We start from the raw sequence: 27,813 nt of genomic DNA, 5'->3' as shown, positions 1-27,813 counted from the left end.
TTGATATATATATATATACAGTACCAGTCAAAAGTTTGGACACACCTTCTCATTCAATGGTTTTTCTACATTGTAGATTAATATTGAAGACATCCAAACTATGAAGGAACACATGTGGAATTATGTGGTAAACAAACAAATGCTCAACAAACCAGAATATGTTTTATATTTTAGATTCTTCAAAGTAGTTGAATGAGAAGGTGTGTCCAAACTTTTGACTGGTACTGTACATAAATGTATATATAAATGTATGTCTTCTTTTTTATTATATATATATATATATAAATATATGTCTTCTTTTATATATATATATATATATAAATGTATGTCTTCTTTATATATATATATATATAAATGTATGTCTTCTTTTATATGTATTATATATATATAAATGTATGTCTTCTTTATATATATATATAAATGTATGTCTTCTTTTTATTTTTTATTTTTTTTACATTGTAGATTAATATTGAAGACATTATGTGGTAAACAAACAAATGCTCAACAAACCAGAATATGTTTTATATTTTAGAATATATATATATCTTCTATTATATATATATAAATGTATGTCTTCTTTTTTATATATATATATAAATGTATGTCTTTTTTTATATATATATAAATTATGTCTTACAAACAAATTCAACAAACCAGAATATATATATAAATGTATGTCTTCTTTTATATATATATAAATGTATGTCTTCTTTTATATATATAAATGTAGTCTTTTAAAGTTTGGACACACCTTCTCATTCAATATAAATGTTTTTCTTTATTTTATCATTTTTATTTTTTTCTACATTGTAGATTAATATTGAAGACATCCAAACTATGAAGGAACACATATGGAATTATGTGGTAAACAAACAAATGCTCAACAAACCAGAATATGTTTTATATTTTAGATTCTTCAGAGTAGTTGAATGAGAAGGTGTGTCCAAACTTTTGACTGGTACTTTATATAAATGTATGTCTTCTTTTATATATATATAAATGTATGTCTTCTTTTATATATATATATATAATATATATATAAAAATGTATGTCTTCTTTTATATATATATATATGTATTCTTTTATATATATATATAAATGTATGTCTTCTTTTATATATATATAAATATATATATATATATATATATATATATAATATATATATATATATATATATATATATATATATAAATGTATGTCTTTTTTTATATATATATAAATGTATGTCTTCTTTTTATATATATATATATATATATATATATATATATAAATATGTCTTCTTTATATATATATATATGTCTTCTTTATATATATATATAAATGTATGTCTTCTTTTATATAGTACCAGTCAAAAGTTTGGACACACCCTTCTTTATTTTATTTTTATTTTTTTCTACATTGTAGATTAATATTGAAGACATTATGTGGTAAACAAACAAATGCTCAACAAACCAGAATATGTTTTATATTTTAGATTCTTCAGAGTAGTTGAAGGAGAAGGTGTGTCCACACTTTTGACTGGTACTGTACATAACTAGGTATCAAATACAAAACATATGTCATGACATGAATTCATATTATAGCTGCTTATTTTTTCCAGACACATGAGACTTAACCCCTGTTCTTAACACATACATCTCTCCAGTTTATTACACAGTTGGGTCCACGTTTGGCTCTCGACAGCGCCCCCTGCCGGCGTGCATGAGAACTGCGACTCGCTCCGGCTGACAGAGCCGCAGCAGAGAGCAGACCGTCCGGATAAGAGGAGCCGCGTTGACCCTGCAGCATCTCTGCGTCTCTGCAGGATGACAACTTAGCAGCAGGAATCGGACGAGGAATCTGAAGTGAAAGGTAAGCTGGAGACTCATTTATGCATAAAGACAGCAGCCTATTTAATAATTCCGTTTTAGCCCCTGTGTTGAAAGCTTTAACGCCAAACTCCATTCATAAAATGAGTTGATTTCGGTGCTGAACTTTCCTGGAAACACATTTGAACTTAAAACATTTAACATTCATTTAGTTTATGGTCGCTTTCCAAATCGGCGTCCATTCACCAAGCAGCAGTTAATGCAGTAAAATATAAATACTCCATTCATAAATGTTCACATATAAAGCCGTAATCAACCAACAGTGTTTGAATTCCTACTTTTTTTTCCACCTGATTTGCTGCTGGCAAACCAAGGTGCATTATGGATGAAGAATTAAACAAAAAGTCATTCTGTTGCTTTGTATATTTTAAATGAAGAAGGTGGTTCATCATTATGCATAAGCATAAAAAAAAAAGTACTGTTTTATGATAGCAAACATTAACCTGACCCATTTGAGTACAGATTGGCGTATCTCTTCTAGTTTGAGTTTGTGGAGGTGCAATAACTGTTATTAACACAAATAAACACAAAAATTATTCATGACAAGATCTAGATTTATCATTTGCATGATACTGTGAGACAAAGATTTTGCTCCAGTGCTTTGCCTTCACATTTCAAACGGTTTACTGTGTGGATTCTCATTCCTTGCCAAACATATATGTGTACCGATATGACACTTGTCTGCTTATATAACATATATATATAACAATATTAATAAAATGAGTGAAGCCCAAACATCTTAGTTACTTCAGACAAACTAAAAATCATCATTCAAGAAGTAAATAAACCTTTAGTTTGAAATTCGTACTGGTTTGTGTACCATTTACTTGTTTTTCTCATATTACCTTTATATTTTTTGTAAAAACTCCCTTACAGAGTTTAAAACAACAACAACAACAACATTACAAACCCGTTTATGGCTACTGCTCTGTAATGTCTGGGGTCATGAGATCTTTTGAGCTTAAAGTGCAGATTACTACCAGCGTTAATCAACTTTAATCCATCATTGTTCCTTTTTTTTTGTCAGGTATGCTATTGTTTAAAAAATGAATGAAAGATGAAACACACATTCAGAAATATAAATGATAACTTTTGAAAAGTAGTTAGCAAGCGGTCATAAACAGACAAGGAAATATCATATGTATTTAATGACAGTTTTTGGTTAAATACATAACTTTACAGTAGTTTTTTTTAAGTTTTCCTCCACTTTTTAAGCATAAACTTCCAGCCCTAATGGAAACAGAGCTGCTAAGTCCTCACTACATATAAGGACTTCCTGCTGCTAATGTATAAAACCCCCTAAATGGAAGTGGCATTAAATCATTAATCTGGGCGCCTGAGTGTGTTACCCACAGACCTCCACAGTTTCACATGAGGTCAGGCTGAAGTGGAAAAGGAGAGAAAGATGGATGAGGAGGGAAAGAGCGAGTTCAGTGCCGAGGCTGATGGACAGGCGGCTGGGTGTTAAGGTTTCCTCTACTCACACACAGCCCAGAATTCAGACTCTGAGTCTGTGTGTGTGTGTGTGTGTGTGTGTGTGTGTGTGTGTGTGTGTGTGTGTGTGTGTGTGTGTGTGTGTGTGTGTGTGTGTGTGTGTGTGTGTTTATTCAGGGAAAGTCGTTATGTGTTTTTATTGGAAAACTTGCTAGAAAGCCACAGTTATCCAACATCGGCGTATGAGATCTGGTGGTTAAGTACGTTGCATTTGGGAGCATCATAGTAGCTGTTGGGGTAAAGGAGAGCACCCATTAAGGGATTCAAACCAACAACCTTTTCAATCACAAGTAACTGAGTGTTGAAATGCTGCCAACCCTTACCCTTGGGCAAGAAATAGCTCACATTTCTACATTTCTATTCCGACACAAGCAAATAAACAAGATAGGAAGTGTAAATAAGACAAGTCTGGACTTCTTTTTTTCCACATTGGACAGAGAGGTGAATTCAATATTTTATATTTAGCATATTTCATATTTCTCATAACATTGGCACGTTTCCCAGAATTTCAAACTCGATGCATATAATTGTTTTTAAGTGTCCTCCCTGTGCTGCTTGTCTAACTCCTAAACTGCACATCTACTTGTGTGTGTGTGTGTGTGTGTGTGTGTGTGTGTGTGTGTGTGTGTGTGTGTGTGTGTGTGTGTGTGTGTGTGTGTGTGTGTGTGTGTGTGTGTGTGACTCCTATAAGCACAGTTTTATTGCTCCAGTAGAAAGGTAAACCTCAGTGACTGCTGGGTTTTTCGAAAAAATCAACACTGCCAGGTTTGTTTAAAACGGAGCGAGCTAAATGTTTGAAGCATTAAAAGTCAATATTTCTTCCCCACACTCGGGTCTGTCTCACAGTGGAGCGCTATGTGCTGGACAAGGCAGCCATTGAGGGCTGTGACGTGGGGGTGTTGAGTTGTTGGGTTACCGCTGTGGGCCTCCTTTGCAGCTGGTTATGGATTAATGGAAATCAATGGAGATAATATGCTTTTTAAATTCAGCTTTATGGAGGGTTTCAGAGTCTTTTGGCCACCAATTTTTTTGGCTCAGTCTCCTCGCTGCAGTGGCCTCATCATTGTTTTGCCTTAAGCCCAAACGTTTGCGTCGTTAAAGCTGCGTTAATCAATATTTCTCATGAATAATAACAGGTCAAATGTTTAATGTTCAATTTATTGCTGCCCCCAAGTGGCTCAAAAAAAAAATCACTTAATGCGGGTTTAAGCTTTTTTGATTTTTAAGGAGTTGCAGAGGGGAGAAAGTTAAGGGGTATTTTATGTATGAATATTAATATTGCACAAGCCTTGCTAAGACAGGTAGTGACTTTTAAAGCCTGCTATTAAAAGTAGTCGTTAAAACCGAGCAAAAGAGCAGCCATGGGGTTTAAAAAGGTTGACCTGCAGATATGTTGATGTTTTAGAATTATACGATTCTGAGACTGAAATGATAAGACAGGCAATCAAATGTAAAAAAAAGGCTCAAAGGTGCTCATAACAGCTATTTGGTTTTACCCTCATGTGCTTGAACCACAAATAATTTGGGCTTTTCAGAAGACGCTGGCACTTAGAGGTGTCTGAGTGTGCTCTAAACCAGCTCTGATACATCTTCAGAACCATACAAGGTGATTCACCATCATATTCACTCGTTAAGCTGTCAGTTTTAAGTCCACTGTTCTCTGTAATGTTCAAACCTGGTCCATCTTTCCCTGATCCTGGTTTGTTTTTTTGCTCAGCTCCCCCCTGCTTCTCACCGTGCCTGTAATCATTCAGCCCCAGCAGTGACAGGGAGGGCTGTAAAAACAGAGCCGGAGGAGGTCATCCTGAAGTTTGCACAGGAACGAGCCATTCATCCTCTCGGGGGGGGGGGATGTGTGTTTGGTGAGACGGAGGCTGAGAGAGATGAATGTCCTGCTCTGTAAAGGTTGGGGATGAGGGCCTGGATGTGTTTTTTGTCTCTTTTGCTCCGCTGGGCAAACGAGAAGCTAAGCGATCGTGTCGGGTTTTTTTGTTTTTTTTCACTGGATATGATTTATTGGTGCCATTAATTTCTGAACGGGGCGGTCAGCCTCGCCTCCTCAGATTGTCACTTCTGTAGCCATGCCTAACTGTGTCGCTGTCAACAGGACAAAAACACCTGTCACATTTACCGCTTGTTGACACAGAGCGTCTCCAAACTAAGACAGTATATCTTTGAAAACATGAAGTGTGAAAATGTTTTTTAAGGTTGTTTGTATAAAGATTTTTTTAATTGAAGTTCATTCTTGACCTTGAATCCAAGTAATGTATCTGATAAACCAAACCAGAAGTTTCCTTACTGCTTGAGTTAAAAATATTTGATCACAGAGAGTTATATGATGCTTTGCCTTTTTGAGATCTGAAACTCTTCTGTTGTCAATATGGATGTTAGGCTAATCCTGCTTGATTGATAGAAGAAACTCTAATTTCTTCTAATTAAAACTTCAGCAGGCCACCAATTGTGTTGGCTTTCTAAAAACCCAAAACATTTCAGGCACGAGAACATTTTGACTGTATTTTAATGAACCTCAAGGACACATTGATGTCATTGACGGGTCACTTTGAATCAACTTTGCCAGTAAACAGTGCGACTCTTTCTGCTGGCCATCGGGTGACTCTGGAGGCCAGACTTTGTTTAGGCAAACACAATATTTGTCTGAGCTAATTGCATTTGCTATTGACTCTGTTCATTTGCACCTAGACGATACCGCAGCTGTGCTCGACCGACACCAGGTTCATCTGGTATCCAGACGATTTAAACTGACCCTAGATCACAACATGTACACGGATTTAGATGCCGAGAAGTTAGCCAGCAGTCTTCAGCAGCTCAGCGACTCAGTGACATTTTAATTGTAACAAAAAAACACAATTTGACGATTTGATTTTAGGATTTGCTTTTATTAAGAGAAACTGTGCACTTCATGCTGCAGAGGCGTTTCTCAGAGGGGAAATGTTTTGACTTACGAAACAAAAGCTTTCATATTTAAAATGCTGGAGCCGCCGAATTGCTCGATAGATGACTCGAAGCGGCGCTTGAAGTCCAAACAAAAAGGGTGTCAAGTGGCTTCTGATGACATATCCTGGATTTGACCACTGTACATCTCATGCAAAACTTATTTCTGAATGAAAACACACACAAATCCATCAGGAGAATATCTGCAAGTGGGTATTTTTGAAGTAATGAAACAGTGAATAGAAGTCATAGTCTGACATTTTAATGCACACACGCATGCAAGCTGTCCTGTGGAAATAAGGCTTCAATGAAACCGAATGAAAATGTCATTAATTTGCCTGCAGAGTAATTACAATGAAAAGAAAGGCTATAAAAAAAACACCAACTTGTTGAACTCAGTGAAGATCAGATGGCGTTGGTGTTTTCTTTTTTCTTTTAGCTTTCTGAATCCATTTCAACAAGGATGTTTCTGGCCGTTGTTCAAGTTTTTGCTGATTACAACCTTAATCTTTTAAACAAAACCCAAAACAAAGACTGTATCATTCAACAATTACAAAACACAGTCACACAGGGCAGACATCCCTCCCTATTCAGAGACTTAAGTTTGCTCTGCACAAACAGGAATGCTTTACCCCCCCCCCCACCACCCACCCCCTCCTCCATCTCCCCCATCACACACACACACACACACACACACACACACACACACACCCCTTTACTCCCCCCTCCACCACCCTGCAAACACTCTGGTCAGCGTGCCACTGTGTGTCGATGTCTAACAAGTTCTCTCTCTCTCTCTCTCTCTCTCTCTTTCTCATTTTCTCTCTCACCATGTAAAGGATCTGTGTTTCGGCTCCCGCTTCAGTTTTGGTGATGGTGAACAAGTAAGTTTCTTTTTTTTTTTTTTTTTGTATATCTCTGTGTGTTAATGTTTCTTCACGCCCGTATGTGTATTTCCCATGTGGAGGTTGGCTGTTTCTGTGCAATTACTTATTCTTTTGTGCTGTCCTTTCTGTCTTTGTGTCTAAGTCGCCCACTTTCTTGTGGCTTTTTTTTTTTTTTCTGCCAGTTTGTCTTTTTCCTCTCTGCAGGCTAATTTCTCCCTAAGTGATCTATAGCATGACCCCCGACCTCTCCCTCCTCCCCTTTTCATTCCCATCTTCAGCGTATATATATATATATATATATATATATATTTATCGCTCTGTCTCTTCCTGCATGGACTACATGTAGTATGGATAGACATGAGTTACTAGGGGGGTTCAGGTAATGTGTAGTGTGCATATTTCCTTTGTTCTGTCTGAGGCATGAGTGCTGTAATTGGCATCAGGATGGTTTTAGGAGAGAAAAGCAGAAGGGAGACGGAGGAAAAGCCTGGATCAATAGCCTCAGGCTGGATTCTGAAATTCTGTCTGAATTCTTTTCATTTTACCATTCAATAAATGAGCAATTGGTCTTTTGTCAAGCAAAAGCCACATGTTGCACTGATTATAACCCCTGGCAACGTTCTAGGGGTACTGACGAATATTTTGGACCAGAAGCAGCTACCAACTGGCAATTTATATGTAAAAATTGCAATTATTCTCTCCCTTTTCCCCCACCAAAAATAATTGCTGGCAACCCCTCGTAGTTGATTAGATGTCTAATAGGATCAAGGTTGACTTTATGGGATTTTTATGGAGAAAGAGGTATGAGCCATGACTAGAGAAATACTAGTCGTATCTCATTATGATCTTTACACATATGCTTTAATCTCCGATAAGATTTATAAGCTCCTTCTTCATGACAACCGCGTCAATTAGATGCAATGGATTAATCATTGAAATGCTAATAATGTTAGTCACCCAAGAGTTTCAAAAACAGTCAGTTAGTTGGCGTTATAGTATTAGTTCAACCTGTGTCTGCACATTTTGTACTGGCCAGCAGAAGGAAAAAGCAGAATATCCACTCAAAGGAACATTTAAGAATAAATGTGAGGAAACAAATTACTCATCACACTGAAATAATGAAATCCAGACCTATAATTTATATTCTGCAGTTTACCATTCAAATTGCATGCACTTAAGCTTAATAGCTTGAATAGTTTTCTACCATTTAATCTCTCCTTAATGGTGTTTCCATCCACTCAGACTCATTGGCATGGGTCGATTCAAAGGTCTAAACCCAGGCAGCAAGGGATGGATAGTATTGTATAAACATTGTCAAAATCGAATTAAATCTAATACAATAGCTAACGCATCATTCTATGTTTATGAAGCTTATTAAAGGACATTTTTTTAAAGATCATCAAAAGTCAAACTCATTAGGTTTTGGAACAATCTTGCACTTACTAGCCATTTCTGGAGCTTTAAAAACTCATCTCCCAGTTCTTCCTCACTGGATGGAGTTTGGTCAGTTGTCATGGAGATGACTCAGTTGTCATCACATGACCTAAACATGGCACATCAGTCCTGTGATAGCATGTGGTTGTACTGTGCTGCGTATGGTTTGTAGAAAGATGCCATAGACCGTCTTTAATACAACTTATAATATCTATATTTGCCTACAAACGAATGAATGAGAAGGAATGCAGGCGTCAGTTTATGTTGCATATATGTTGATTGGGGGATCACATTTATAAACATACTTAAAAAAGTGCATACCGCCACCTACTGTGTCGGAGTAGTAAATTGTCTTAGAAGGTGTGTGTGTGGTGTGAGAGAGAATAAAACCATTAGTGAGTAAATGTTAAATTAATACTTTTTATGGGTAAAATGTGTAAAACTTGTTTGTTTTAGTTTTTTTTCAAAGCACGGCAAAAGTTTGTTACACACAAAGGTGCTTTTCAGGTTCATTTCCAACACTGGATGGCATTAAAATCTGGACAGCATACAACCTTCTATCCATTATCCATTATTGTGGCTTTTCTAATTGTGTTTCCGGCCACTTGTTAAATGTTATTCCAGTGTTTATTCACTTTTGAGCTCTGTTTTGGTCTCTAGCAGTGAGCGGAATCCACGACTACGACTACATTCACCAGCTAGTTTCTAACTGTGTCCGTCTGCTGTTTGGTGCAGGGCAGGTAGATGTTGTAAGAAATGGTCTAATGACTTTTCCTTCACAGTGAAGAAAGTCTTGAGAGTGGACCATTTTCAGAGCATGCAGGAGGTATGCATTTGGTTTTTTTTCGTGTCGAGGGAGACGGATGATGAGAGAGGGGAGATAGGAAGAGAGGGATCAGTGCAGCTGTGTGCCTCTTTAGGATTCCTGCTCTCTACCTCCTCTAGCCGGGGCCAAACCGGCATCATTAGGTTTGGCAAATTACCCGAGCGGCCATTGTGGCGCAGCCATGGCACGTTAGTGTGTCTTTTTAACTGTGGCTAAACTCAGTCTATTCACTTGTAAAAGAGAGCGCCCATTGGCAGATAGTTGGCAGGTCGCACAGAGAGGCCATTCACCCCGGTAGGAAGGAGCTGAGAACACTGCCTCGGAAATGGTCCTCTCTGAATATTTTGATGGAGAGACTTTGGGTGCCCTCTCAGTGTCCGTTTGCTCCAACCGAGCTGACTTCACCGGTCATTAATATTACAATTTTAAAGGCGAGGGCTGCTGTGAAGTATGAGCTGCTGCTGTATCAGCCGGAGAGAGATTTTTTTGAGAGATTAGCTTTCAGGAGCAGCTGTTGTTTTGTGAGCCTCCTTTTATTTAATGAGGAATTTGGAGTTTGGAGCAGGTTCTTTGCTGTAGGGAGTGTGTGTGTGTGTGTGTGTGTGTGGGGGGGGGATTCACTGTTTCTTTTAATGATATTTGGATGAAGTCCAGTTACAAGAGAGTCGAGACAAGAGGCTGATACACAAAGGTCAAACGCTGGACTCACTCCTTTTATTTTTGATGCCACGGAGGAACAAATTACGCAGCTTCTGAATGAGGAAATAATTACGTGTAATTAATTTCCCTGTCATATATCACCTCGGTAAAGAGGATTTGTCAGGATTTTAATGAAGCTCAATTAACAAACAACCCTGTGGCTCAGCGTGCTCATTTTGTAGCCGGTGTAATCCCGCTGGAGGTGTTATCGAGCTTTTTCAAGGTCTTTGTGGGTTTTTTGTTGTCAGATAACGACATATAATTCCCTATAATAGCTGTTTTGTAAGAAATGACCGAAGAGGTTTTACTCATCCTGACAGAATGAGAAACAACACCTTCACAGTGTCAGTACGGCCGCCCTGTTGGCGTATCCAAACTTTTAGGAAGCTAAATTGTCACGTGGCCACAAAAGAGGCTCAGCCATGCTTTACTCTCCACTCCATCGCATCAACTCATTCATATATAAGCAGTGGGTTGAAGGTATCCAAGTGACACACACACCATGGGAGGGCTGCTCCCATCCACTGCTTCAGTTTGTCTGAAGACAAAGCCGAGAGTGCCTGAATAGAAAGTTCTTGAATTAAAGAAGGGAGGCTCACAAAAAACAAAAAAACTCTGTTACCTTGATTTTGTGAGCGTGCTTTAACATTTTAAGATTAGTAACTGTATCAAGCTTGCGGACGCAAAAAGAGAGATATTTTTCAATATTTCCTCCAAACTCTAAAGATCAAAAACTGGCTACACAATGCAGAGTTTGTGGAAAACCCCTGCAGTGCGTAAACTTGATACCACTGTGATGAAGTGCTGCAGGAACACTGCAACGCTGTCCAATACACTTGTTAATGTGTCACAGCATTTACACCGGAGACTCTGGAGGCTGCGGCTAGTTCTGCTTTACACTAGCGTACAGTATGGGCCGTGAGATTCTTAATTATTTTTTATTGATTACTTTATTTTATTATTTTATTCTTTGCTTTTTGCTCGTGAATTGCAGGATCATTTCATCATCTACAGGCCGTGAACAAAATACCTAAATAAATCAATCTAAGAAAGAAAATCACTTTTTGGTTGAACTGGCCAATAGATATATTCAACCTGTGACAAGAGGTCACATGTAAATGTAGCTTCTTATTAAGGTGCCACAAGTCGAAAAGGCCCGATTTAAATCTAGTATCAGTCAGGTTAAAGTCTGGATTGTGAGAAATAGTAAAAGACAATTTAATAAACTCTATACTGGCGCACAGGGAGAATATTTTGACCTTTTTTTATCATATAGGGCTTGTATATTTAACTGAAGTTTAAATGTCAAAGTGAACTAAGAGGTCAAACTATCTATGTATGGGCAGAGGTTTTAAAGAAGAAGTTAGAAGTGAGCTGTTTTTGTTGCAGGATCTCCACAAGTCTGCAGAGTAGGGACACATTATTTCATGACCTAGGGGCTAATTAAAATCTTTGCTTTGGTCAGCACAACACATTTTCAATGTCAGAGTGATTTGTTTCCAGCTTCTGGAAGACATTCTGAAGATTTGTAGTCGGAGGATTGTAACCATTAATCCGGTTCCTGTTCCCAAAATCTAACTGAAAGGCGTGATGTTTGAGTGAGCTTTCACTCTCACAGAGGAACGATAGACACTAGTGTGGGACATTAAACACAAAGCAAACAAAGCTGCAATAGATGCTAAGATATAAAGTCCACACCTGTCATATTTAACTAAAACAGAGTCTTAAACTTTATGCACGGCAGCTGTAAGAGGGTTAAAGTCTTGGCAGTGTGCCTCTCTGTGTGGAGGTCACATGTTCCGATCGTGTTCCCGTGGTTTTCCTCCCACAGTCCCAACACATACGGGTCACATGAATCACAGACTCTGTATTTCTAATCTCCTCACAGGTTGTTAAGGCTTTTATGGTGTTTTTCCAACCCTGGCAGCTACATGAATAAATGAATGAATGTTCTGACACAGAGCTCACAGGCTTTGCCCGCCTTTTCTCTTCCTGCTTTTCCATATAATTTTATATATAAAATACATTTTCCTGTTTAGCCACCACCTCTTATGGCAAATTGTATAATGGCTCTCCTCTCTCGTAAACAAAATCGGGTATAAAGTAGCGCTGCAAAACCTGCATATGACCATGTTTATTCTGTCCTCCAGTGTTTTCTCAAATTGCGTAAGCTGGCTTTGAACACAACATCTGAAAATTTTAGAAAATGACTATGATTATATCAAGAGTGGATCAAACATCTTGGTACTTTGAGTTGTTCACTTGAGATCACCCAAGATGCTTGTTGTTGCCAGGTGTAAACCGGGCCAATGTTGGTGTCTTTTAACTATGACTGCGATCTCGGGGCTGACACCACAGAGTGAGAATCTGCATCCGAGCATTTCCTCGCGCCCCTGATGAATCTGACTGACGTTTGCCGCTGCTCCCCCCCTCATTGTGCTGAATAGACAAGTCCCAGAACACTAGGCCTCTCTCTCTGGCCAGCCTTTTGCACCGCGAGAGGAGAACGGCCACATAACAAAAGCGAGGCCAGCGGTGAAGGCTCTGCCGCTGTCGCTTCATTAAGCAGCAATGTGAGACCCAGCAGGTTGGGAAACCTCTGCCTCCACACACATTCAGTCCTCCTGGTGAGCAGCAGACAGGCAGACATTCACCGCCTCCATTCTCCAGAGCTGCAATGAAACCAGCCGGAGGGTCAGAGCAGAGTGCGCGAAGCTTAACAAACCGGCTAAACTGTATTGGAGAAGAACTTCATTTTATTTTATTTTTTTTTCAGTTCAACTGTTTTATGCTTTGACTGACATGACAACTTGCTATAGGAAGGAAAATAGGACTCATGATGAACAGTTTGAAAAAAGGATAAATATTAAAGCAGCAGGATCTGAGCTATTGTCTTTTTTAAATTCCAGGCATCTCCCTTGCCTACATTACCCACAACGCAACACAACTGCCGATAGAGATTCAGGTGTGTTAGCCCAGTAGGGACTAATGTAGCCTGGACCCGCTAGTCTCTAACGGAGATGAGCTCACTTTTTTCTAACTCCACATACCCAGATTTCAATTTAATTTTCAAACTTGTAGTTTTCATCTCCAACTGAAGCTGACTCAAGTGACATCACTTGAGGCAATTTATCAGACTTTACACAGCTCTCTCTAGAGCCACAAAATACTTTATACAACTGTTTTCATATGCACCTTGAATTCTTTTCTTTTGGAAATGAAATATTTTCTCATTAATCGCTAGCTCTATAATTAGTAGTGTTCTCTAAAACCTTTTCTCTTAAGTTTTTATTTATTTATAAGATTGCTTTATTAAGAAGGCATTTTTCAATCCTGGAATTGGGAGTGTCACAACCGTCTGTATGTATCTCATACTAAAAATAACTGTAAAATGCTGTAACAGTAAAGTTGGCGTCGTCCTCTTGACCTGGATGTCCGTATGTTCACACAGTGGTGAGAAAAGAGCTCCGTTTGTCAGCTGTCTTCTACCTGTCGGCCTCATTGTTGGAGTTATTTGGCATCGCTGAGGGAACTCCTCAGATTGCTTTCTCAGCTCTTCTCTGCAGGTTTCCATTTCTCACTCTTGTCCTGTGGTCATTAACATCAGATCATCACCATCTTTGAGCAGATTTGATATCGCATAAATGGATTTTGATGTTGACACAAAGACCCCTTCATGTGGCTCCCAGTTCAAAGTTCACTCCCCCCCCCGTTTGGCTCTGGGCCCAGTCTCGTCTTTGAAAAGGTCTCCTCAGTCAGAAAAAGATCCCCGTCGATGGCACCCTCGGTCTGAGAGTCGGCATTAGAGAGATTGCCGGCTCTGGCTCTTTTTGAGGTGAATTAGCCATGACCGAGTCCCGCTGACACACTGAGGGCCTGGACACCCAGAGCAGACAGACAGAGCCAGCAGAGGCATCGCTGGGCCGGGGGGGGGGGGTGGGGGTGGGGGCTGGCAAAACTAATCTAGATGGATGGACAGGCGGACAGAGGCTGAGGAGAGGGTGTGCAGAACTGTAAAGTATTGTTAAATGGATGTTGAAAATCTAATACAGATATATTGATATGTATTTGATTTTTGTTGACCGTGTGTTTAAATTGACAGACCTCTCCTCCTCCTCCTCCTTCCACCAGGTGTTTCCTGAGGACCTGAAAGAAGACTGGATGTGGTTGTAACTATGGTTACGTCAGGGTGGGGGGCGTGGGCCCTCTCCCCCTGTGGCCTCGTGCTGGTCCTCTGTTCGTCCGTGTGTCTGTCCCAGCAGCCTCACATCAAACCGGCAGACTGTAGCAGAAAGGAACATCCTGTTGTCTCTTACCAAGGTGAGTGGATCAATGCCGGCCCCTCTTTTCCTGCAGTTATACAAAGCGGGTTCACTTTTGTCCGCTAGAGCAAACACCAGTCAAAGCCTCGGTCCTGATCGGTTCACACAGCATACTATGAATTTATTTCACAGGTGGGGTCACATGTCCTTGGTCATGTTGCCTAACATCCACTGAAGATAACAGATTAAAAGGCGATCTTTGGTTTATCTCCAACTAGATTTTTGCTGCTGCAGCAGCTCGAAATCCAGCCTAATCTTACTCCGTCGGTCTGGAAGATAATTAGTAAGCATTCCACCCAATATATATTTTAGTTACAAAATAATTTAAATTAGTTGGCTTGTTAAACAATTGTAAAAAAAACAGGACTGATCTGGTTTATATCTGATTTATAGAACCTGCAATAAAAATCAGCTCATAAAAGGTTTTATGCGATTATAAAAAAAACTTAACGACAACATCTGCTGTATCATATTGTTATATTCTATATATATATACATTAAATCACATTACAGACCAGTCAACATGACTTTAAATATAATAGCCTATCCAGCGGAGAAAATGCAGTATTATGCAGGAACAAGTGCTAAAAGTGTTTTCAATGTATAGAAGCCTCCTGTAGAAGAAAGTCTCTAATTTTCTTCCAGAGCTCTCAGTTCTTAAAGCTCCACATTATGTTGTTGAGCTGGTCTAAAATGTTGTGTTTGTAAATGTGCGTGCGTGCATGGATGCACACAGGCATGTGCACATCACGGTCGATGAAGTGATGTTTGTACTCATGCTGTATTGTTCGGCCTCTTTCAATGCTCGCACACAAGAATGATAGTTCCCGTTTTTTTTCCGAATAACCATCTAGAAACAGTAGTCACCTCAAGATTTTCCTTCGTGTTCTACATGAAATGAATAAAAAAGAAAAGAGGAAGTCGGGAGCTTGAGTTTAAAATAGAGATAATAACAGTGCGGCGGTGTTAAAAGCTTTTATCGTGTGCATTAGGGTTATATGAAACGAATAAATGTTTTGAATGTCTACAGTACGGCCTCATTAAATGTTCTTCTTAAGCTGTCCAACAACTGTGAAAGGGCCTTTGATGATATCATTTTTGACAGGATGTCGGCTTCCATTCAGCTCAAAGTGTTCGACTGGCAAACCGTGCTGTTATTGTTTTGGATACATTTGTCCCACAAGCTGGGCCGTCGGATAAAAGCAACCAGCATTCATTTAGACACCAGTCGTTTGCTCTGAAACCCTGTGGGAAGGATTCGTTTGCTGCACTTAATGTGGTTCATTCACTCTAACCAAAGATGGTGAAAAACAGCCAGTGGCTTGTTTATTGTTCAGCTTTAGGTTATCAGCCATCCTGCCTGGGTAAAGGTTTAAAATCAAGACCATTTAATTTAATTTATTACAATATTACGCTTTATTTATGCAGCGCCTTTCACAAACAGACTCACAACGTGCTTTGCAAGGTAAATAAATAGAGTAATAAATAAATAAAGCCTGGCAAATAAAAGTACGGTGAATTAATTGGTATAAAATGTACCGCAATAAGAGTGTGTTTCGTATACATTTTCTTATGTCCACAATAAAATAAAATCACTGAAAAAAATCTCTATCTCTCTAGTCTCTATTTAGCCATAAATTGTTGTATTTTGGGATTCTTTGGCGGATGTTTGCAAGCGTCTCGTCTTGATACATTTTTGCCACCAGACCTCCTGACTCCAATTATATTCTGCCCAGTTTTTTTAATCAAATCCACATTTTTTTGTCTGTAAAGTTGAAGCTCTGGACTGTGAGGTTAAAAAGGCTCATGGGAGGTTTCAGAGCTGTCGGACTACGGGAATCAGGTGATTCACTGGAGAGAAATGTGACACATCAGTAAAAACACTGAGAGCTTAACTGTGAGCCAGGTAGCATTTGGTGGAGAAGGGTTCCCACGCACTTCATATTATAGTAGCTCTGCACTACCGTGTCTCCTGATCCCGTTGTTGTTCTTCTGTCCAGCGTTGAGGCCGTGGATGTCAGAGTTCTCCCATCCGGGAGTGAAGGATTTCTCCCAGCTGGCTCTGGACCTGAGCAGAAACCAGCTCATTGTGGGAGCAAGGTGACAAACAACTTAAAACAGAACAAAGTCAAACAGCACATCCAGTCAACACATGTTGCCAAAATGCAATGTATATGATATGGTTGATCATTTACTTTCTTTGAACTTGCATATTAAACCCTCTGCAGTGTGTGTGCGTCCGCTGCTTGACATAAAAAATATCTCTTTTTCAGAAATTTCATCTTCAGACTGAGTTTGAGCAACGCCTCGCTCATACAGGTAACGTCAGAGCGTATGTTAGAGAGATGTGACATGTTGTTAGTTCAATTCATATTTCACATTTTAAATGGATTAAAATGAATTAAATCATATATGGTTTCCTTAAAACATTTTTTTTTTTTTTAGAAACTATTTACATTTTGAAAACACATCATTATTGAAAAGTTAACAAACAGAAATATTTGTTGTTTTGTCCCCCAGGCGACAGAATGGGCCCCCGATGAAGACACAAAGCGCTCTTGTCAGAGCAAGGGGAAGACTGAGGTAGTTTGTTTTTTCATATAACACGGACGTCTCTAATGACTCTTTTCAAAATGTAGTCTCAGATTACACTTTTCACATTTTATTGACGACCTGAGAGTTGTGCTGTGTTTGTCTGCAGGAGGAGTGTCAGAACTACATCCGGGTGCTGTTGATAAGTGGGAGGACGCTCTTTACGTGTGGGACCAATGCTTTCACCCCAGTCTGCATAACCAGGCAGGTCGGTACAACAGCTTATCATCATCCACCATCAAAATTTGTAAAAAAATGAAGTACTTCTCAAAACTTAATCACCACAGTAGCTCAGGAAAATTTGAAGTCGCTGCAAATACATTTTTGTAACACACTGAAATTAATGTCTGAAAGTCTTTAAATACTACTTTTAAGAGTGGAAAGAATAATTTATTTTTTATGAATCTGTCAATTAGACTATAGAAGACTTAACTTTATTAATTGTTTAACTTTCTGGAATGATTCATTAATTTAATCATCATTTCAGCCCTGTTAAGGGTTGTTCTTCTTAGCAATGTATTGGCTTTATAATCCTGAAAAGTATTAATATAAATAATATTTTATGAAGACATCCCTCACCACCACAAACATTAAGTAAATTAATGTCACACCTGTTTATCTTCAGATTGGTAACTTCAGTCAGGTGTTGGACACAGTGAACGGTGTTGCCCGATGTCCATATGACCCGCGCCACAACTCCACCGCCATGGTGACGGAGAAAGGGGAGCTGTATGCCGCCACGGTGATCGACTTCTCGGGACGTGACCCCGTCATCTACAGGAGTCTGGGGAACCTGCCGCCACTGCGCACCGCCCAGTACAACTCCAAGTGGCTCAACGGTAAACAAATCACCACACTGATTAGTCCTGTTTTTCATCTCATATCTACTTATGTCTCTGTTTATGGTTTCCTATCTTCCACATCTTTTCTTTCCTCCTCTCATTTGTCTTTTAGAGCCTCATTTCGTGTCCGTTTATGAGATCGGACGCTTCGCCTACTTCTTCCTGAGAGAAACCGCTGTTGAAAACGACTGTGGCAAGATAGTGTTCTCTCGCGTGGCCCGGGTCTGTAAGAACGACATGGGTGGACGTTTCCTGTTGGAGGACACCTGGACCACCTTCATGAAGGCCCGACTCAACTGCTCACGCTCGGGAGAAATCCCCTTTTACTACAACGAGCTGCAGAGCACGTTTTACTTACCAGAGCAGGACCTGATCTACGGCATCTTCACCACCAATGTGTGAGTAACGTTCATTAACAACACGATTAAACAAAATCCTCTTCTATATACTAGAGTTTAACTGATACAACAATTGTTTGACAAAAATTGCTTTTGTTCTCATTTCACAATGTCCCTTGGTTCAAATCTGTTGTATGGTATTTTCCACCTTGGTTTGATAACTTTTTTTTCTATGATGATAGAATGATCTCTCTACAATGTTATTATATATTATATAACTGGAATATTATTCATAATGCATTCATTTGTAAGCAGCATTTTTATGAATGAGCTGGTTGGATAGTTTAATCTATAACAAGGCATCATTTTCATACATAAATAGTGTTATTTGTACTGTGTTTTCCTGTTAGATATTGTGAAGTGGAAGTATGGAGCAAGAAATATTTCTTTTTCATTTATTTGTTATACCTTTTATGCCTGATATCTAGGGTTATGAGCCAATTTCCTTTCTTTCAATCTTGATTTTTTTCCTCACCGAATTGCTGAGATCTGACTGTGATCACGTCCTCCCCTCCTTCAGAAACAGCATATCAGCCTCTGCTGTCTGTGCCTTCAATCTGAGCTCCATCACCCAGGCCTTCAATGGACCCTTCCGCTACCAGGAGAACCCCCGCACGGCCTGGCTCTCCACCCCGAACCCCATACCCAATTTTCAGGTAATTCACACAGTCAGGTGAACTCGATCCACATAGCTATTCTCCTCTGACAACTTGATGATGATAGATGTGAAAGTTGTGTCCTTCCATTATTTCCTAACCTTCCCTGACATTTCTTCATTTCTTCATCTTGGTGTGCTGAGTGTAGAGATATCTTATTGCAGCACACAGAATATTCTAGCTCAGCTCCATCAAATATTCCTCCAACAATAAGTACTTGGCATTTTTCCCAAATCATATAGAAATTGCTGCCAAAATTTGGCTGCAGAGACATTGCAGTGACATTTCAGTTGATGTAATCTCTGCATTGCATATGCAGTAGTTTTTTATTTGATTTATTTCAGATTCGCATGTATTTAAAATATACTAACACTGTCGGTAATGGCCTTCTGCCACTCATAATGATGTTTCTCATGGTAGAAAGCTTGACTACAAATACAAGGCACATATTTCAAATACATCCATTTATGATCTCAGTTACACCGCAGTGTTTCTAGCTTGTTCTTGTGCTCTAAAATTAGCTTCTGAAGTGTTTTGTTAAACCTGCAGACTCAAAAGCATGTTTTGAAAACCACCAGCCTGCGTTCTTAACACGTGACTCTCGTCCCTCAGTGTGGTACTCTGGAGGAGGGGGGCCCCGGTGGGAACCTGACAGAGCGCAGCCTCCAGGACGCCCAGCGACTCTTCCTCATGAATGACGTGGTGCAGCCCATCACCATCAACCCTCTGTTCACCCAGGACAACCTGCGCTTCTCCAAGCTGGTGGTGGACATCGTTCAGGGCCGAGACGCCCTCTACCACGTCATGTACATCGGCACCGGTGAGAAGGGATGGTGGACAACAAGGGGAAAATTTAAAAAAGAGAATTGTCTTACTGATTTAAAATGAATAGTAGTAAATTAGATGGAGAGTAGATCATTTAATTCTAAAACGTCCTCCTTTTTAATCTTGTCCAATCAGAATACGGCACCATCCTGAAGGCTCTCTCCACAACCAATAAAAACCTCCAAGGCTGCTACCTGGAGGAGCTCAGGCTCCTCCCTCAGGGGCAAATTGGACCAATTAAGAGCCTGCAAATCCTTCACAATGACAGATCTTTGATTGTTGGGCTTGATGACAGACTGGTGAAGATCCCATTGGAGCGCTGCTCCAGCTATCCATCTGAGAGGTATGATCCAATAGACCCTCAAAACTGCAGCGTCACATATGATTTCAGCTTCCAAGCGATTTCTCTTTCAGACTGCAGGCTTTCAGATAATGATGATTTACAGATTTACAGACTTTAGTTTTGTTTTAATGTTGTTCAGAATAAAAGGAAACAAATGACCTAGGATTTTAACAGCAAAGATACAATTTATTTGAATATTTAAAGTATAAAGCAAATTGAAATCCAATTTCTGCAGTGGACCATTACGTAAATTTTACAGTCTTATTAAATCTGGAATCCTACTCAGTTTGAAGGTTTGCAGCTGTTGCAGCTGGCAAATTTACGAACTCAACTTGAAAAATACTTAAAAAGATTAATGAACTTTGTGCCATTAAAGAGACAAACACGTGTTGGTGGCCAAGTCTGAAAGGCCCGGAATAAACGCTGACAAAGATGATTATGTTAAGAGCCCAGTTTATTTCCCCCTGTTAAGAATCTGCTCCTGAACTGTCAGTCCAGTTTTTGGCAAGAATCAGAGCAGACATTACATAAGTGGGCATGAATTTATTGACAACCTTACAGAATATCGTATGACGTCTCAGAATCACTCCTTCCAGCAGTGCTCCATTTGAAACACAATAGAATTCCTTTCATACAGAGAAAGCAATTACCATCTTAAAACCTCCTGCTGACTGTCTATTGTAGAAATGTGCAGACTACATTGCAGAGAAAACTCTGCAACAATGACTGACTAGTTGTCTGCACTCATGTCAGTCAGTGCATGGAAGCTCGGGACCCTTACTGTGGCTGGGATCACAAGCAGAAGCGCTGCACCACCATCGAGGAGAGCTCCAACATGAACCAGTGGACCCAAAACATCACTGAGTGCCCAGTAAGACACACAAACACAGTTAGTCTGGAGTATTGGTATTTACTGTAAATAAATCATTAGCTTGCTATGATTTGTTCAGGGGAAGTTCCTCTGTGAGAAATGTCCAAATAACATTCCTTCCTCTTTGACCCAAAAACTATATTGTTTGCAATCTTAGAATCTACAATTAATTTCACATTTCATTAATTATCATTGTTAATCACAAAGCTGCATATTTAGTAATAATATTAGGGTCATATTTACAATTACAGGCAATCAAGCTGTGGATTTGGTGAGTTTTAGTCAAATGACTTGTTCATGTGCACACGGCGTGGACTTTAATCCCCTTAAATTGTCTCTGGAGGTGAGGAACCTCACACAGGATGGCGGTTTTGGTACGTGGGCGCCATGGCAACCCTGTAACCACGATGACGGCGAGGGCTCCATCAGCAGCTGTGTGTGTCGGTCCCGCTCGTGCGACGGACCTCTTGCTCGGTGTGGCGGGGTCGAATGTAAAGGCCCAACCATCCAGGTGGCAAACTGTTCCAGGTGCAGATCTTCATCACGTCACAGATCAGTTACTCTAAACTGCTGATCTAAATCTGGAATTAGTTACATTTCAATACAACCATTCTTCTTTATCATTTAAGTACCTCACCATTCTGTTCCCCAGGAATGGCGGCTGGACCCCCTGGTCTTCATGGGGCCAGTGCAGCAGCAGTTGCGGTATCGGATTTGAAGTGAGGCAGCGGTCCTGCAACAACCCGTCGCCTCGCCACGGTGGTCGAATCTGTGTGGGCCAGGGTCGAGAGGAGAGGTGAGTAGGAACACGACAGAGTTCGAACATCAGCACTTTGGATAGGAGTGACCACAGTGTCGATGTTTCCAGGTTGTGCAATGAGAAGAAGCCCTGTCCCCTGCCAGTGTCCTGGACAGCTTGGGGCCCCTGGGCTCACTGCAGTGCTGAATGTGGAGGGGGGGTCCACTCCAGGACCAGGACCTGTGAGAATGGAAACAGCTGTCCTGGATGTTCCCTGGTACTGTAGTCCTTGTTTATTAAATAAATTAGGTTAAAGGTGTACAAGCCACATTCAATGAATTGTTCCAGCTATAAAGAAAGCTTAAAGAGTGACCAGCCCATATGGTTGATCTACATTCAATATTTCAGTATATTCTGTAAAATAAATGTGTTTAAATATTTTCTTCCGTTTCTGTCACTGATTGGTCATGGTCTTTTCAAACAGGATAAATTAGTTTAGTCACATCTATTTAAAGCAATCGCACTTCTCATTCATGTTTCTCTGCAGAGTAGAAAATATTTAGTTTAGTTGTATTTGGATTAATAGATGCTTTAGTTGCAAGAGGACGGATTATTGGGTTATTAAAATCAAAGATTAATCCCCTTAAAAGCATGAATGTGCCCAGTAAATTGTAACCAGATGGATTATGGGATTATTCCTTTTTTCTCTCACATATTTTATAACCAATTATTTTGTGCCGTGGCAATTGAACCTTTCAACTAATTCTGTGGAGATGAGGAAAACCTGCAGTAGAATAGAAAGAAATAGCTGTTTCATCTGCATTAATGTTTATACGCTTCCTCCTTCCTGTTCTCCAGGAGTATAAGGCCTGTAACCTGGAGGCCTGCCCTGAGGTGCGCCGCAACACCCCCTGGACCCCCTGGATGCCGGTCAACGTCAGTCAAGACGGGTCCAGACAAGAGCAGAGGTTCAGGTACACGTGCCGGGCGCTGCTCCCAGACCCCCAGCAGCTCCAGCTGGGCAAGAAGAAGATGGAGACCCGGTTCTGCCCCAATGATGGGTCTGGAGCCTGCCAGACTGACTGTGAGTACTGGGAATGAACAGCAAACATGTAGTGGAAACCTTAGATAAAGATACTCTAGATTTTGGGATTATACCATTCTCAAACAAAATTAAGCTTGCTCTACAGAGCAGTCGAAATATACTAAAACCCACTGAGCAGAGCTGCATCTGATTGGGCTTTAAAGAGTGCTGCTGGTGGCAGAGCTCCAAGTTTGACACAATAAACACAGCTGGTCCCATCAAAAGCAGGATGAAGCCAAACTGTATGCAGACATCAATCAGCATTGAACCATCATGGGAAAACACGTTTCCATGGCTTTTCCTTTCCTTTCCCCTTCAACAAATCTTTTTTCATACAAAAACAAAAGATACAAAATCATGTCAGTTGAGGTATTTAATCCAAAATAGGTAGCTGACGAGGTGAAAAATCCATCATATATCTGCTGTCCCCACTGAAAGCCTCAGGAAGATTTCCTCATTCATATGTAAATCACTTCTGATTCTGGATGCATATGTGTGTGTGGCAGGTGTAACGGAAAGCTAGTTCAGTTTTTTTTTTTGGCCCAGATTACACCTCACTTTTTAATATTTCATAACAAGGTGTCTGACTGCTGAGTATGGCAATAAAAACATAAAATCATGGTTTATGTCAGAACTTTTTAAGTTTAGATTTTTTTTTAACCATTCCTTCATTCAGCAGCGTCGATCAAAAGATGTTGGAATCAACATTCATGAAAACTCTTCCTTCTGTCTTTCTCATTGCTACAGTGCAACCGTTATTATTTGAAAGGCTTTTTTTTTTAAATCCATAATAAAGGTTCATTTTAAAGGCATTTTGATTGAAGTAAATGTTCTTTGTTTTTCCAGCTCTGGTTGAAGACTTGGTGAAGACTAGCGGGCAAACTCTGTCCCAGCCGAAAGGTGTGCGTTGGGGATTGTGGGAAACGTGGTCCAGCTGTTCTCAGCAGTGTTCCAGAGGCTTCCGAACCCGGAAACGTAGCTGCTCAACCACAGAGGGCAGGACGAACCCCAGCGCCTGTGTGGGATCCCCGGTGGAGTATCAGGACTGCAACATTCAACCGTGCCCAGGTGACCGGGAGGTTCTGGCTGGTCAGTGTAGTTGCAATAGCAGGATACATTCAAGTACAATAAAGTTAATCATGCGTGTTTGTTTCAGTGAGTGGAGCCTGGTCCTGCTGGTCCTCCTGGTCCCAGTGCACGTCCAGCTGTGGGGGCGGACACTACCAGCGGACTCGGACGTGCAGCAACCCACCACCTGCCAGTGGAGGAGACATCTGCATAGGCCTGCACACTGAGGAGGCGCTCTGTAACACACACGCCTGTGAAGGTAAAGCAGCATATTTCAAGCCACATTATCTTTCTTTTTCCTCTGTTTTGCTTTGTAAAGTACGACAGAATCCTTTATCGCAATCTTCACACCATAAATTCACTCCCTTAATTGACCCTTTCTCCCTAGATTGAATAATGTGGTTTGTATAGACACTGATGGGAAATCTCATCCACAAAGCAAGTGGTGAATCAATACTTGGGTTGAGTTTGTTGGAGCCTATCCCAGCATGCATTGGATGAAAGTCAGAAAAGAAACCTCTGTAAATGAAATTGCCTCGAATGTTGTCATTGACATGAACCTTTATTCCTTTTGTCTTTCAACAAAAAAGACATGGAAAACAAATTGGTGTCATCAACCTCTCGTCTATTCTGAGCTTTAGTTCGATAAACAAAGGAAGCCCTGTAGGCACACAAGGAGGCTGAACTGTGACTGGCTGTTTGACTGATGATGACCAAAGCACTGCGGCCAACATTTCTCAACCTGCACACTTGGTGACCGACCACACAGTTTCTGTGTTCACACAGTTCCACAGGAGATAAGGGGACTTCTAGTGGCTGCTTGAATTTATTGTTTTTGTTTCAAGATATCTCAAGAACCACTTATACAGTTCCTGAGCTCTTACAAAGCCAGCAGACGTGGATTGGGTCTGGTTGTGTAATTCAGTTACAATCTAGTTAAATATACATATATTTTTTTATTTTGGGGGCTTTCTTTTGGAGTGGAGATATTTAATGTTTGGTAGCGATATGCTGACGATGCATCTATAACACAGGAATAAAAAAAGATTAGGACACAAAGGCAGATACCAAAACATCAGTGTTAAATGCACGTTATATTTCACAATTTGTCTTTTTAAGATTGTATGGCATTTTTTTAAAAGTTATGGTGTCATATTTAGGCTTTGTTTACTGTACATAATGTGGATTTAACAAAAAAATCAGATATTTATTGATACTTATTGACAGAAAGCAAACTATTATTCGTGTTCCAGTGTCTTTTTTTTAAAATCTCAAGCTTTCATTATTTCTGTACCCCTCAGATTGGAGAGAATGGACAGACTGGGCGGACTGTGATGAGGAGGGTCTGCAGCATCGCACCCGGCGCTGTGGTGAGGACCAGGAGGCCGAGGCCAGTCTCTGCCAGGGTAACATCACCCAGTCCAGGCCTTGCCAGCCTCATGAGGTGCCAGGTAAGCACATGCTTTTGTGAACTAAATTGCTGGAACAAATTTGCCGCATGTAGTAAATTGCTGCAGTCTGTTGCTGATATAAGCTGGAAAAAAAAAATCCAGATACAAAAAGCTTAATCAGACACAGTAAGTGCTGACTTGTTCACTCTGTGTAGAAAATTAAAAAGATGAATTAATGGAGATGTCAGAATCCTGCCTACCTCGAGAACAGGGAAGCCTTTGTCTTTTTTATTGTTTGATCTTTTGGAGCTGTAGTGATTTTACTTTCACTAAATTGCAGTTTTTCTTTTTCATTTCGGTTTGTCTGTCTCTCTCCAGTTATTTTACCCGGACAGGAGGACCAAATCTGTGGAAGTGAGTGAAAACAAGTGATGTCTCTGCAGTCTGCCCAAAATGATTATACCCTGATCCCAGCTCATACACACCTCCTCAATTCCCCACATGATTTGTTCCGAGTTTTAGCCTTCAGTCCCCTGTTGAATCCACAAAAATCAATGTCACTTTTGTAAAATTGAAGGCTCTGTAATAATAATAACTTGATGCTGCTACATGTTGAAAGTTAAAAGTTATTGGCTTTCTTCTGCACCTGGTGTGACTTTTGTTTGAGGTTTTTTTTTTTCACAATGCAACATGGGATTGAGCGAAGATTGGGGGTTGGTATTGGTGTTTTGATAAAGTTTTATAGAAGCCAGACAGTAACATAAAGTCCCAGTATGACTGAGGTTCCTCCTTTCCTGGCTCACTGGCTTCTGCTCTTCAGGGTGGCAATGACAGCCAGTAGAGTCTTTAGTCTGAGGCAAGAAATATTATAATTTACTGGCCGGACTGCAATGATATTTGGTGTGGTTGCATGGTTTATGATAACTTTTTCCTCAATTTGACACCTCTGAAAAGTACAAGCCATTTGCTGGGGATATTCATGGTCCCCAGAGGAATGACAATGTCCACCCCCACCTAAAAGCACCAATGTCCATGTCCACTGTACCCAAAAAAATACAAATCTAAAGGGAGGATCTGCATTTGTGTCATCATCTCTCTTTGCCTTCTTCCATTCTCTTCCCAGCCTTTACTTTGTTCCAGTTAGTAGCCGTGGGCTTAGCCAGTTTCTTTGCAGCAGCGTTACTGTCAGCACTGGCCTTCACCTACTGCCACCAACTGAACCGGCCGTCAGCTGAGTCAGCGGTCATCCACCCCAGCACACCCAACCACCTCACCTACAACAAGCAGGGCAACGCCACGCCAAAGAATGAGAAGTACATCCCCATGGAGTTTAAGGTGGGCTGGCATCAATTGTGTCATTATGTACCTATACTCTGTGGCCTTTATCTAAGGACAAAAACTTTATTTCTGTCTCCACACGACAGACGCTAAACAAGAACAATCTCCACGTCAACGACGAGACGTGCAACCACTTCCCGTCCCCGCTGCCCTCCAGCAACATGTTCACCACCACCTACTACCCCCCCAGCCTGGGCAAGTACGACTTCCATCCAGAATCCCCCTGCAGGACCTACATGCACAGCTGAGAGGAGGTCAGGCTCTGAAAACATAAACCAATCCTCTTCACTCACCCAAACACCACCATAAAGTGTTTCCTCATTCAAAAAAATGCTCCAAGATTTTGATGGATTATCCCGTTGGTCCAGATCGTAGTAAGATTGCAGATCGTCTTGGTTTCGGTGCCGACGGAAACAAAAAATGACATTCTTTAAAGAATTCCGCAGCATCATCTCTTTCCAGAACCTGTTTCCCTAACATCATATTTGTAGTTTTTCATTCATGAGTTGCTTCAGCATGCAAATAACTTTAAGGTTTAGAGCATGCACCATGTGCACCATATACAACCAATTATACTTACATGCTATTGTGTTCTTGTCCTCGTCAAAGCATGCTGACACTTTTGCTGGAACGGCGATGAAAAAATGTAAAGGTTTTTGTCACACAAGTTGATGCTGCCGTTTGTATTCCTGTAGTGGAATATTTAAAGGATAGAGTTGGACAATGTTTTATTTCTGCAGGCTTAAAGATTCATAGACATTAGTGCTAATGTGACCGCACCTTTAGTGTCTTTTCAAGTTTTCCAAATAGGAGTTTTTTTTTCTTCAGAGAAACCTGGCAGGCATGTTGTTCTCTCCCATTCTTCAAAAATGGTTGCTTCTTTTGATTGTGGCAGAAGGAAAAAGTGACAGCACTGATCGCACAGACAATGAGCCAATCATCAGCAAGGAGCTTCGTGTAGTCGGGTCAACCACAGTCCTTGTTGTGTCAAATCTCGGGATGCATCCGTGTGCAAACCACAATGACAATTTCGGAGGCATGCGCTTGCGTCTACCAGGTACTAGACAGCCTTTACCGCTCCGTGTTTTTATTTACCAGCACCTCGAGTACAGGTGGCCCCTTCCTCTTGCTTCACCCACCCTGAGGTGCTCTGTTTGGACTCAGGGCAGTAGACTTCTCAGACA

The 27,813-nt window shown here is 40.4% G+C and overlaps 1 protein-coding gene across 1 annotated transcript; it reads left to right on the top strand.

The window, feature by feature from the left end:
• The first annotated feature begins 14,335 nt into the window (after positions 1-14,335).
• On the top strand, positions 14,336-26,877 carry LOC129111574 (semaphorin-5B-like). The gene is made up of 21 exons (XM_054623571.1): positions 14,336-14,480; positions 16,483-16,582; positions 16,756-16,801; positions 17,003-17,065; positions 17,184-17,282; positions 17,700-17,913; positions 18,029-18,314; positions 18,835-18,970; positions 19,583-19,790; positions 19,931-20,138; positions 20,892-21,009; positions 21,353-21,537; positions 21,662-21,805; positions 21,878-22,025; positions 22,607-22,832; positions 23,679-23,900; positions 23,989-24,159; positions 25,202-25,351; positions 25,670-25,705; positions 26,415-26,626; positions 26,716-26,877. Exons 1-21 carry the CDS (start codon positions 14,336-14,338, stop codon positions 26,875-26,877), a joined length of 3,279 nt encoding a protein of 1,092 aa, XP_054479546.1.
• The last annotated feature ends 936 nt before the right edge of the window (positions 26,878-27,813 follow it).

Source organism: Anoplopoma fimbria, chromosome 22, assembly GCF_027596085.1.
Source record: "Anoplopoma fimbria isolate UVic2021 breed Golden Eagle Sablefish chromosome 22, Afim_UVic_2022, whole genome shotgun sequence".
In the NCBI taxonomy this organism is placed as follows: Eukaryota; Metazoa; Chordata; class Actinopteri; order Perciformes; family Anoplopomatidae; genus Anoplopoma; species Anoplopoma fimbria.
The sequence above is the reverse complement of the archived record's forward strand: the minus strand, read 5'-3'. Positions and strand labels throughout refer to the sequence as shown.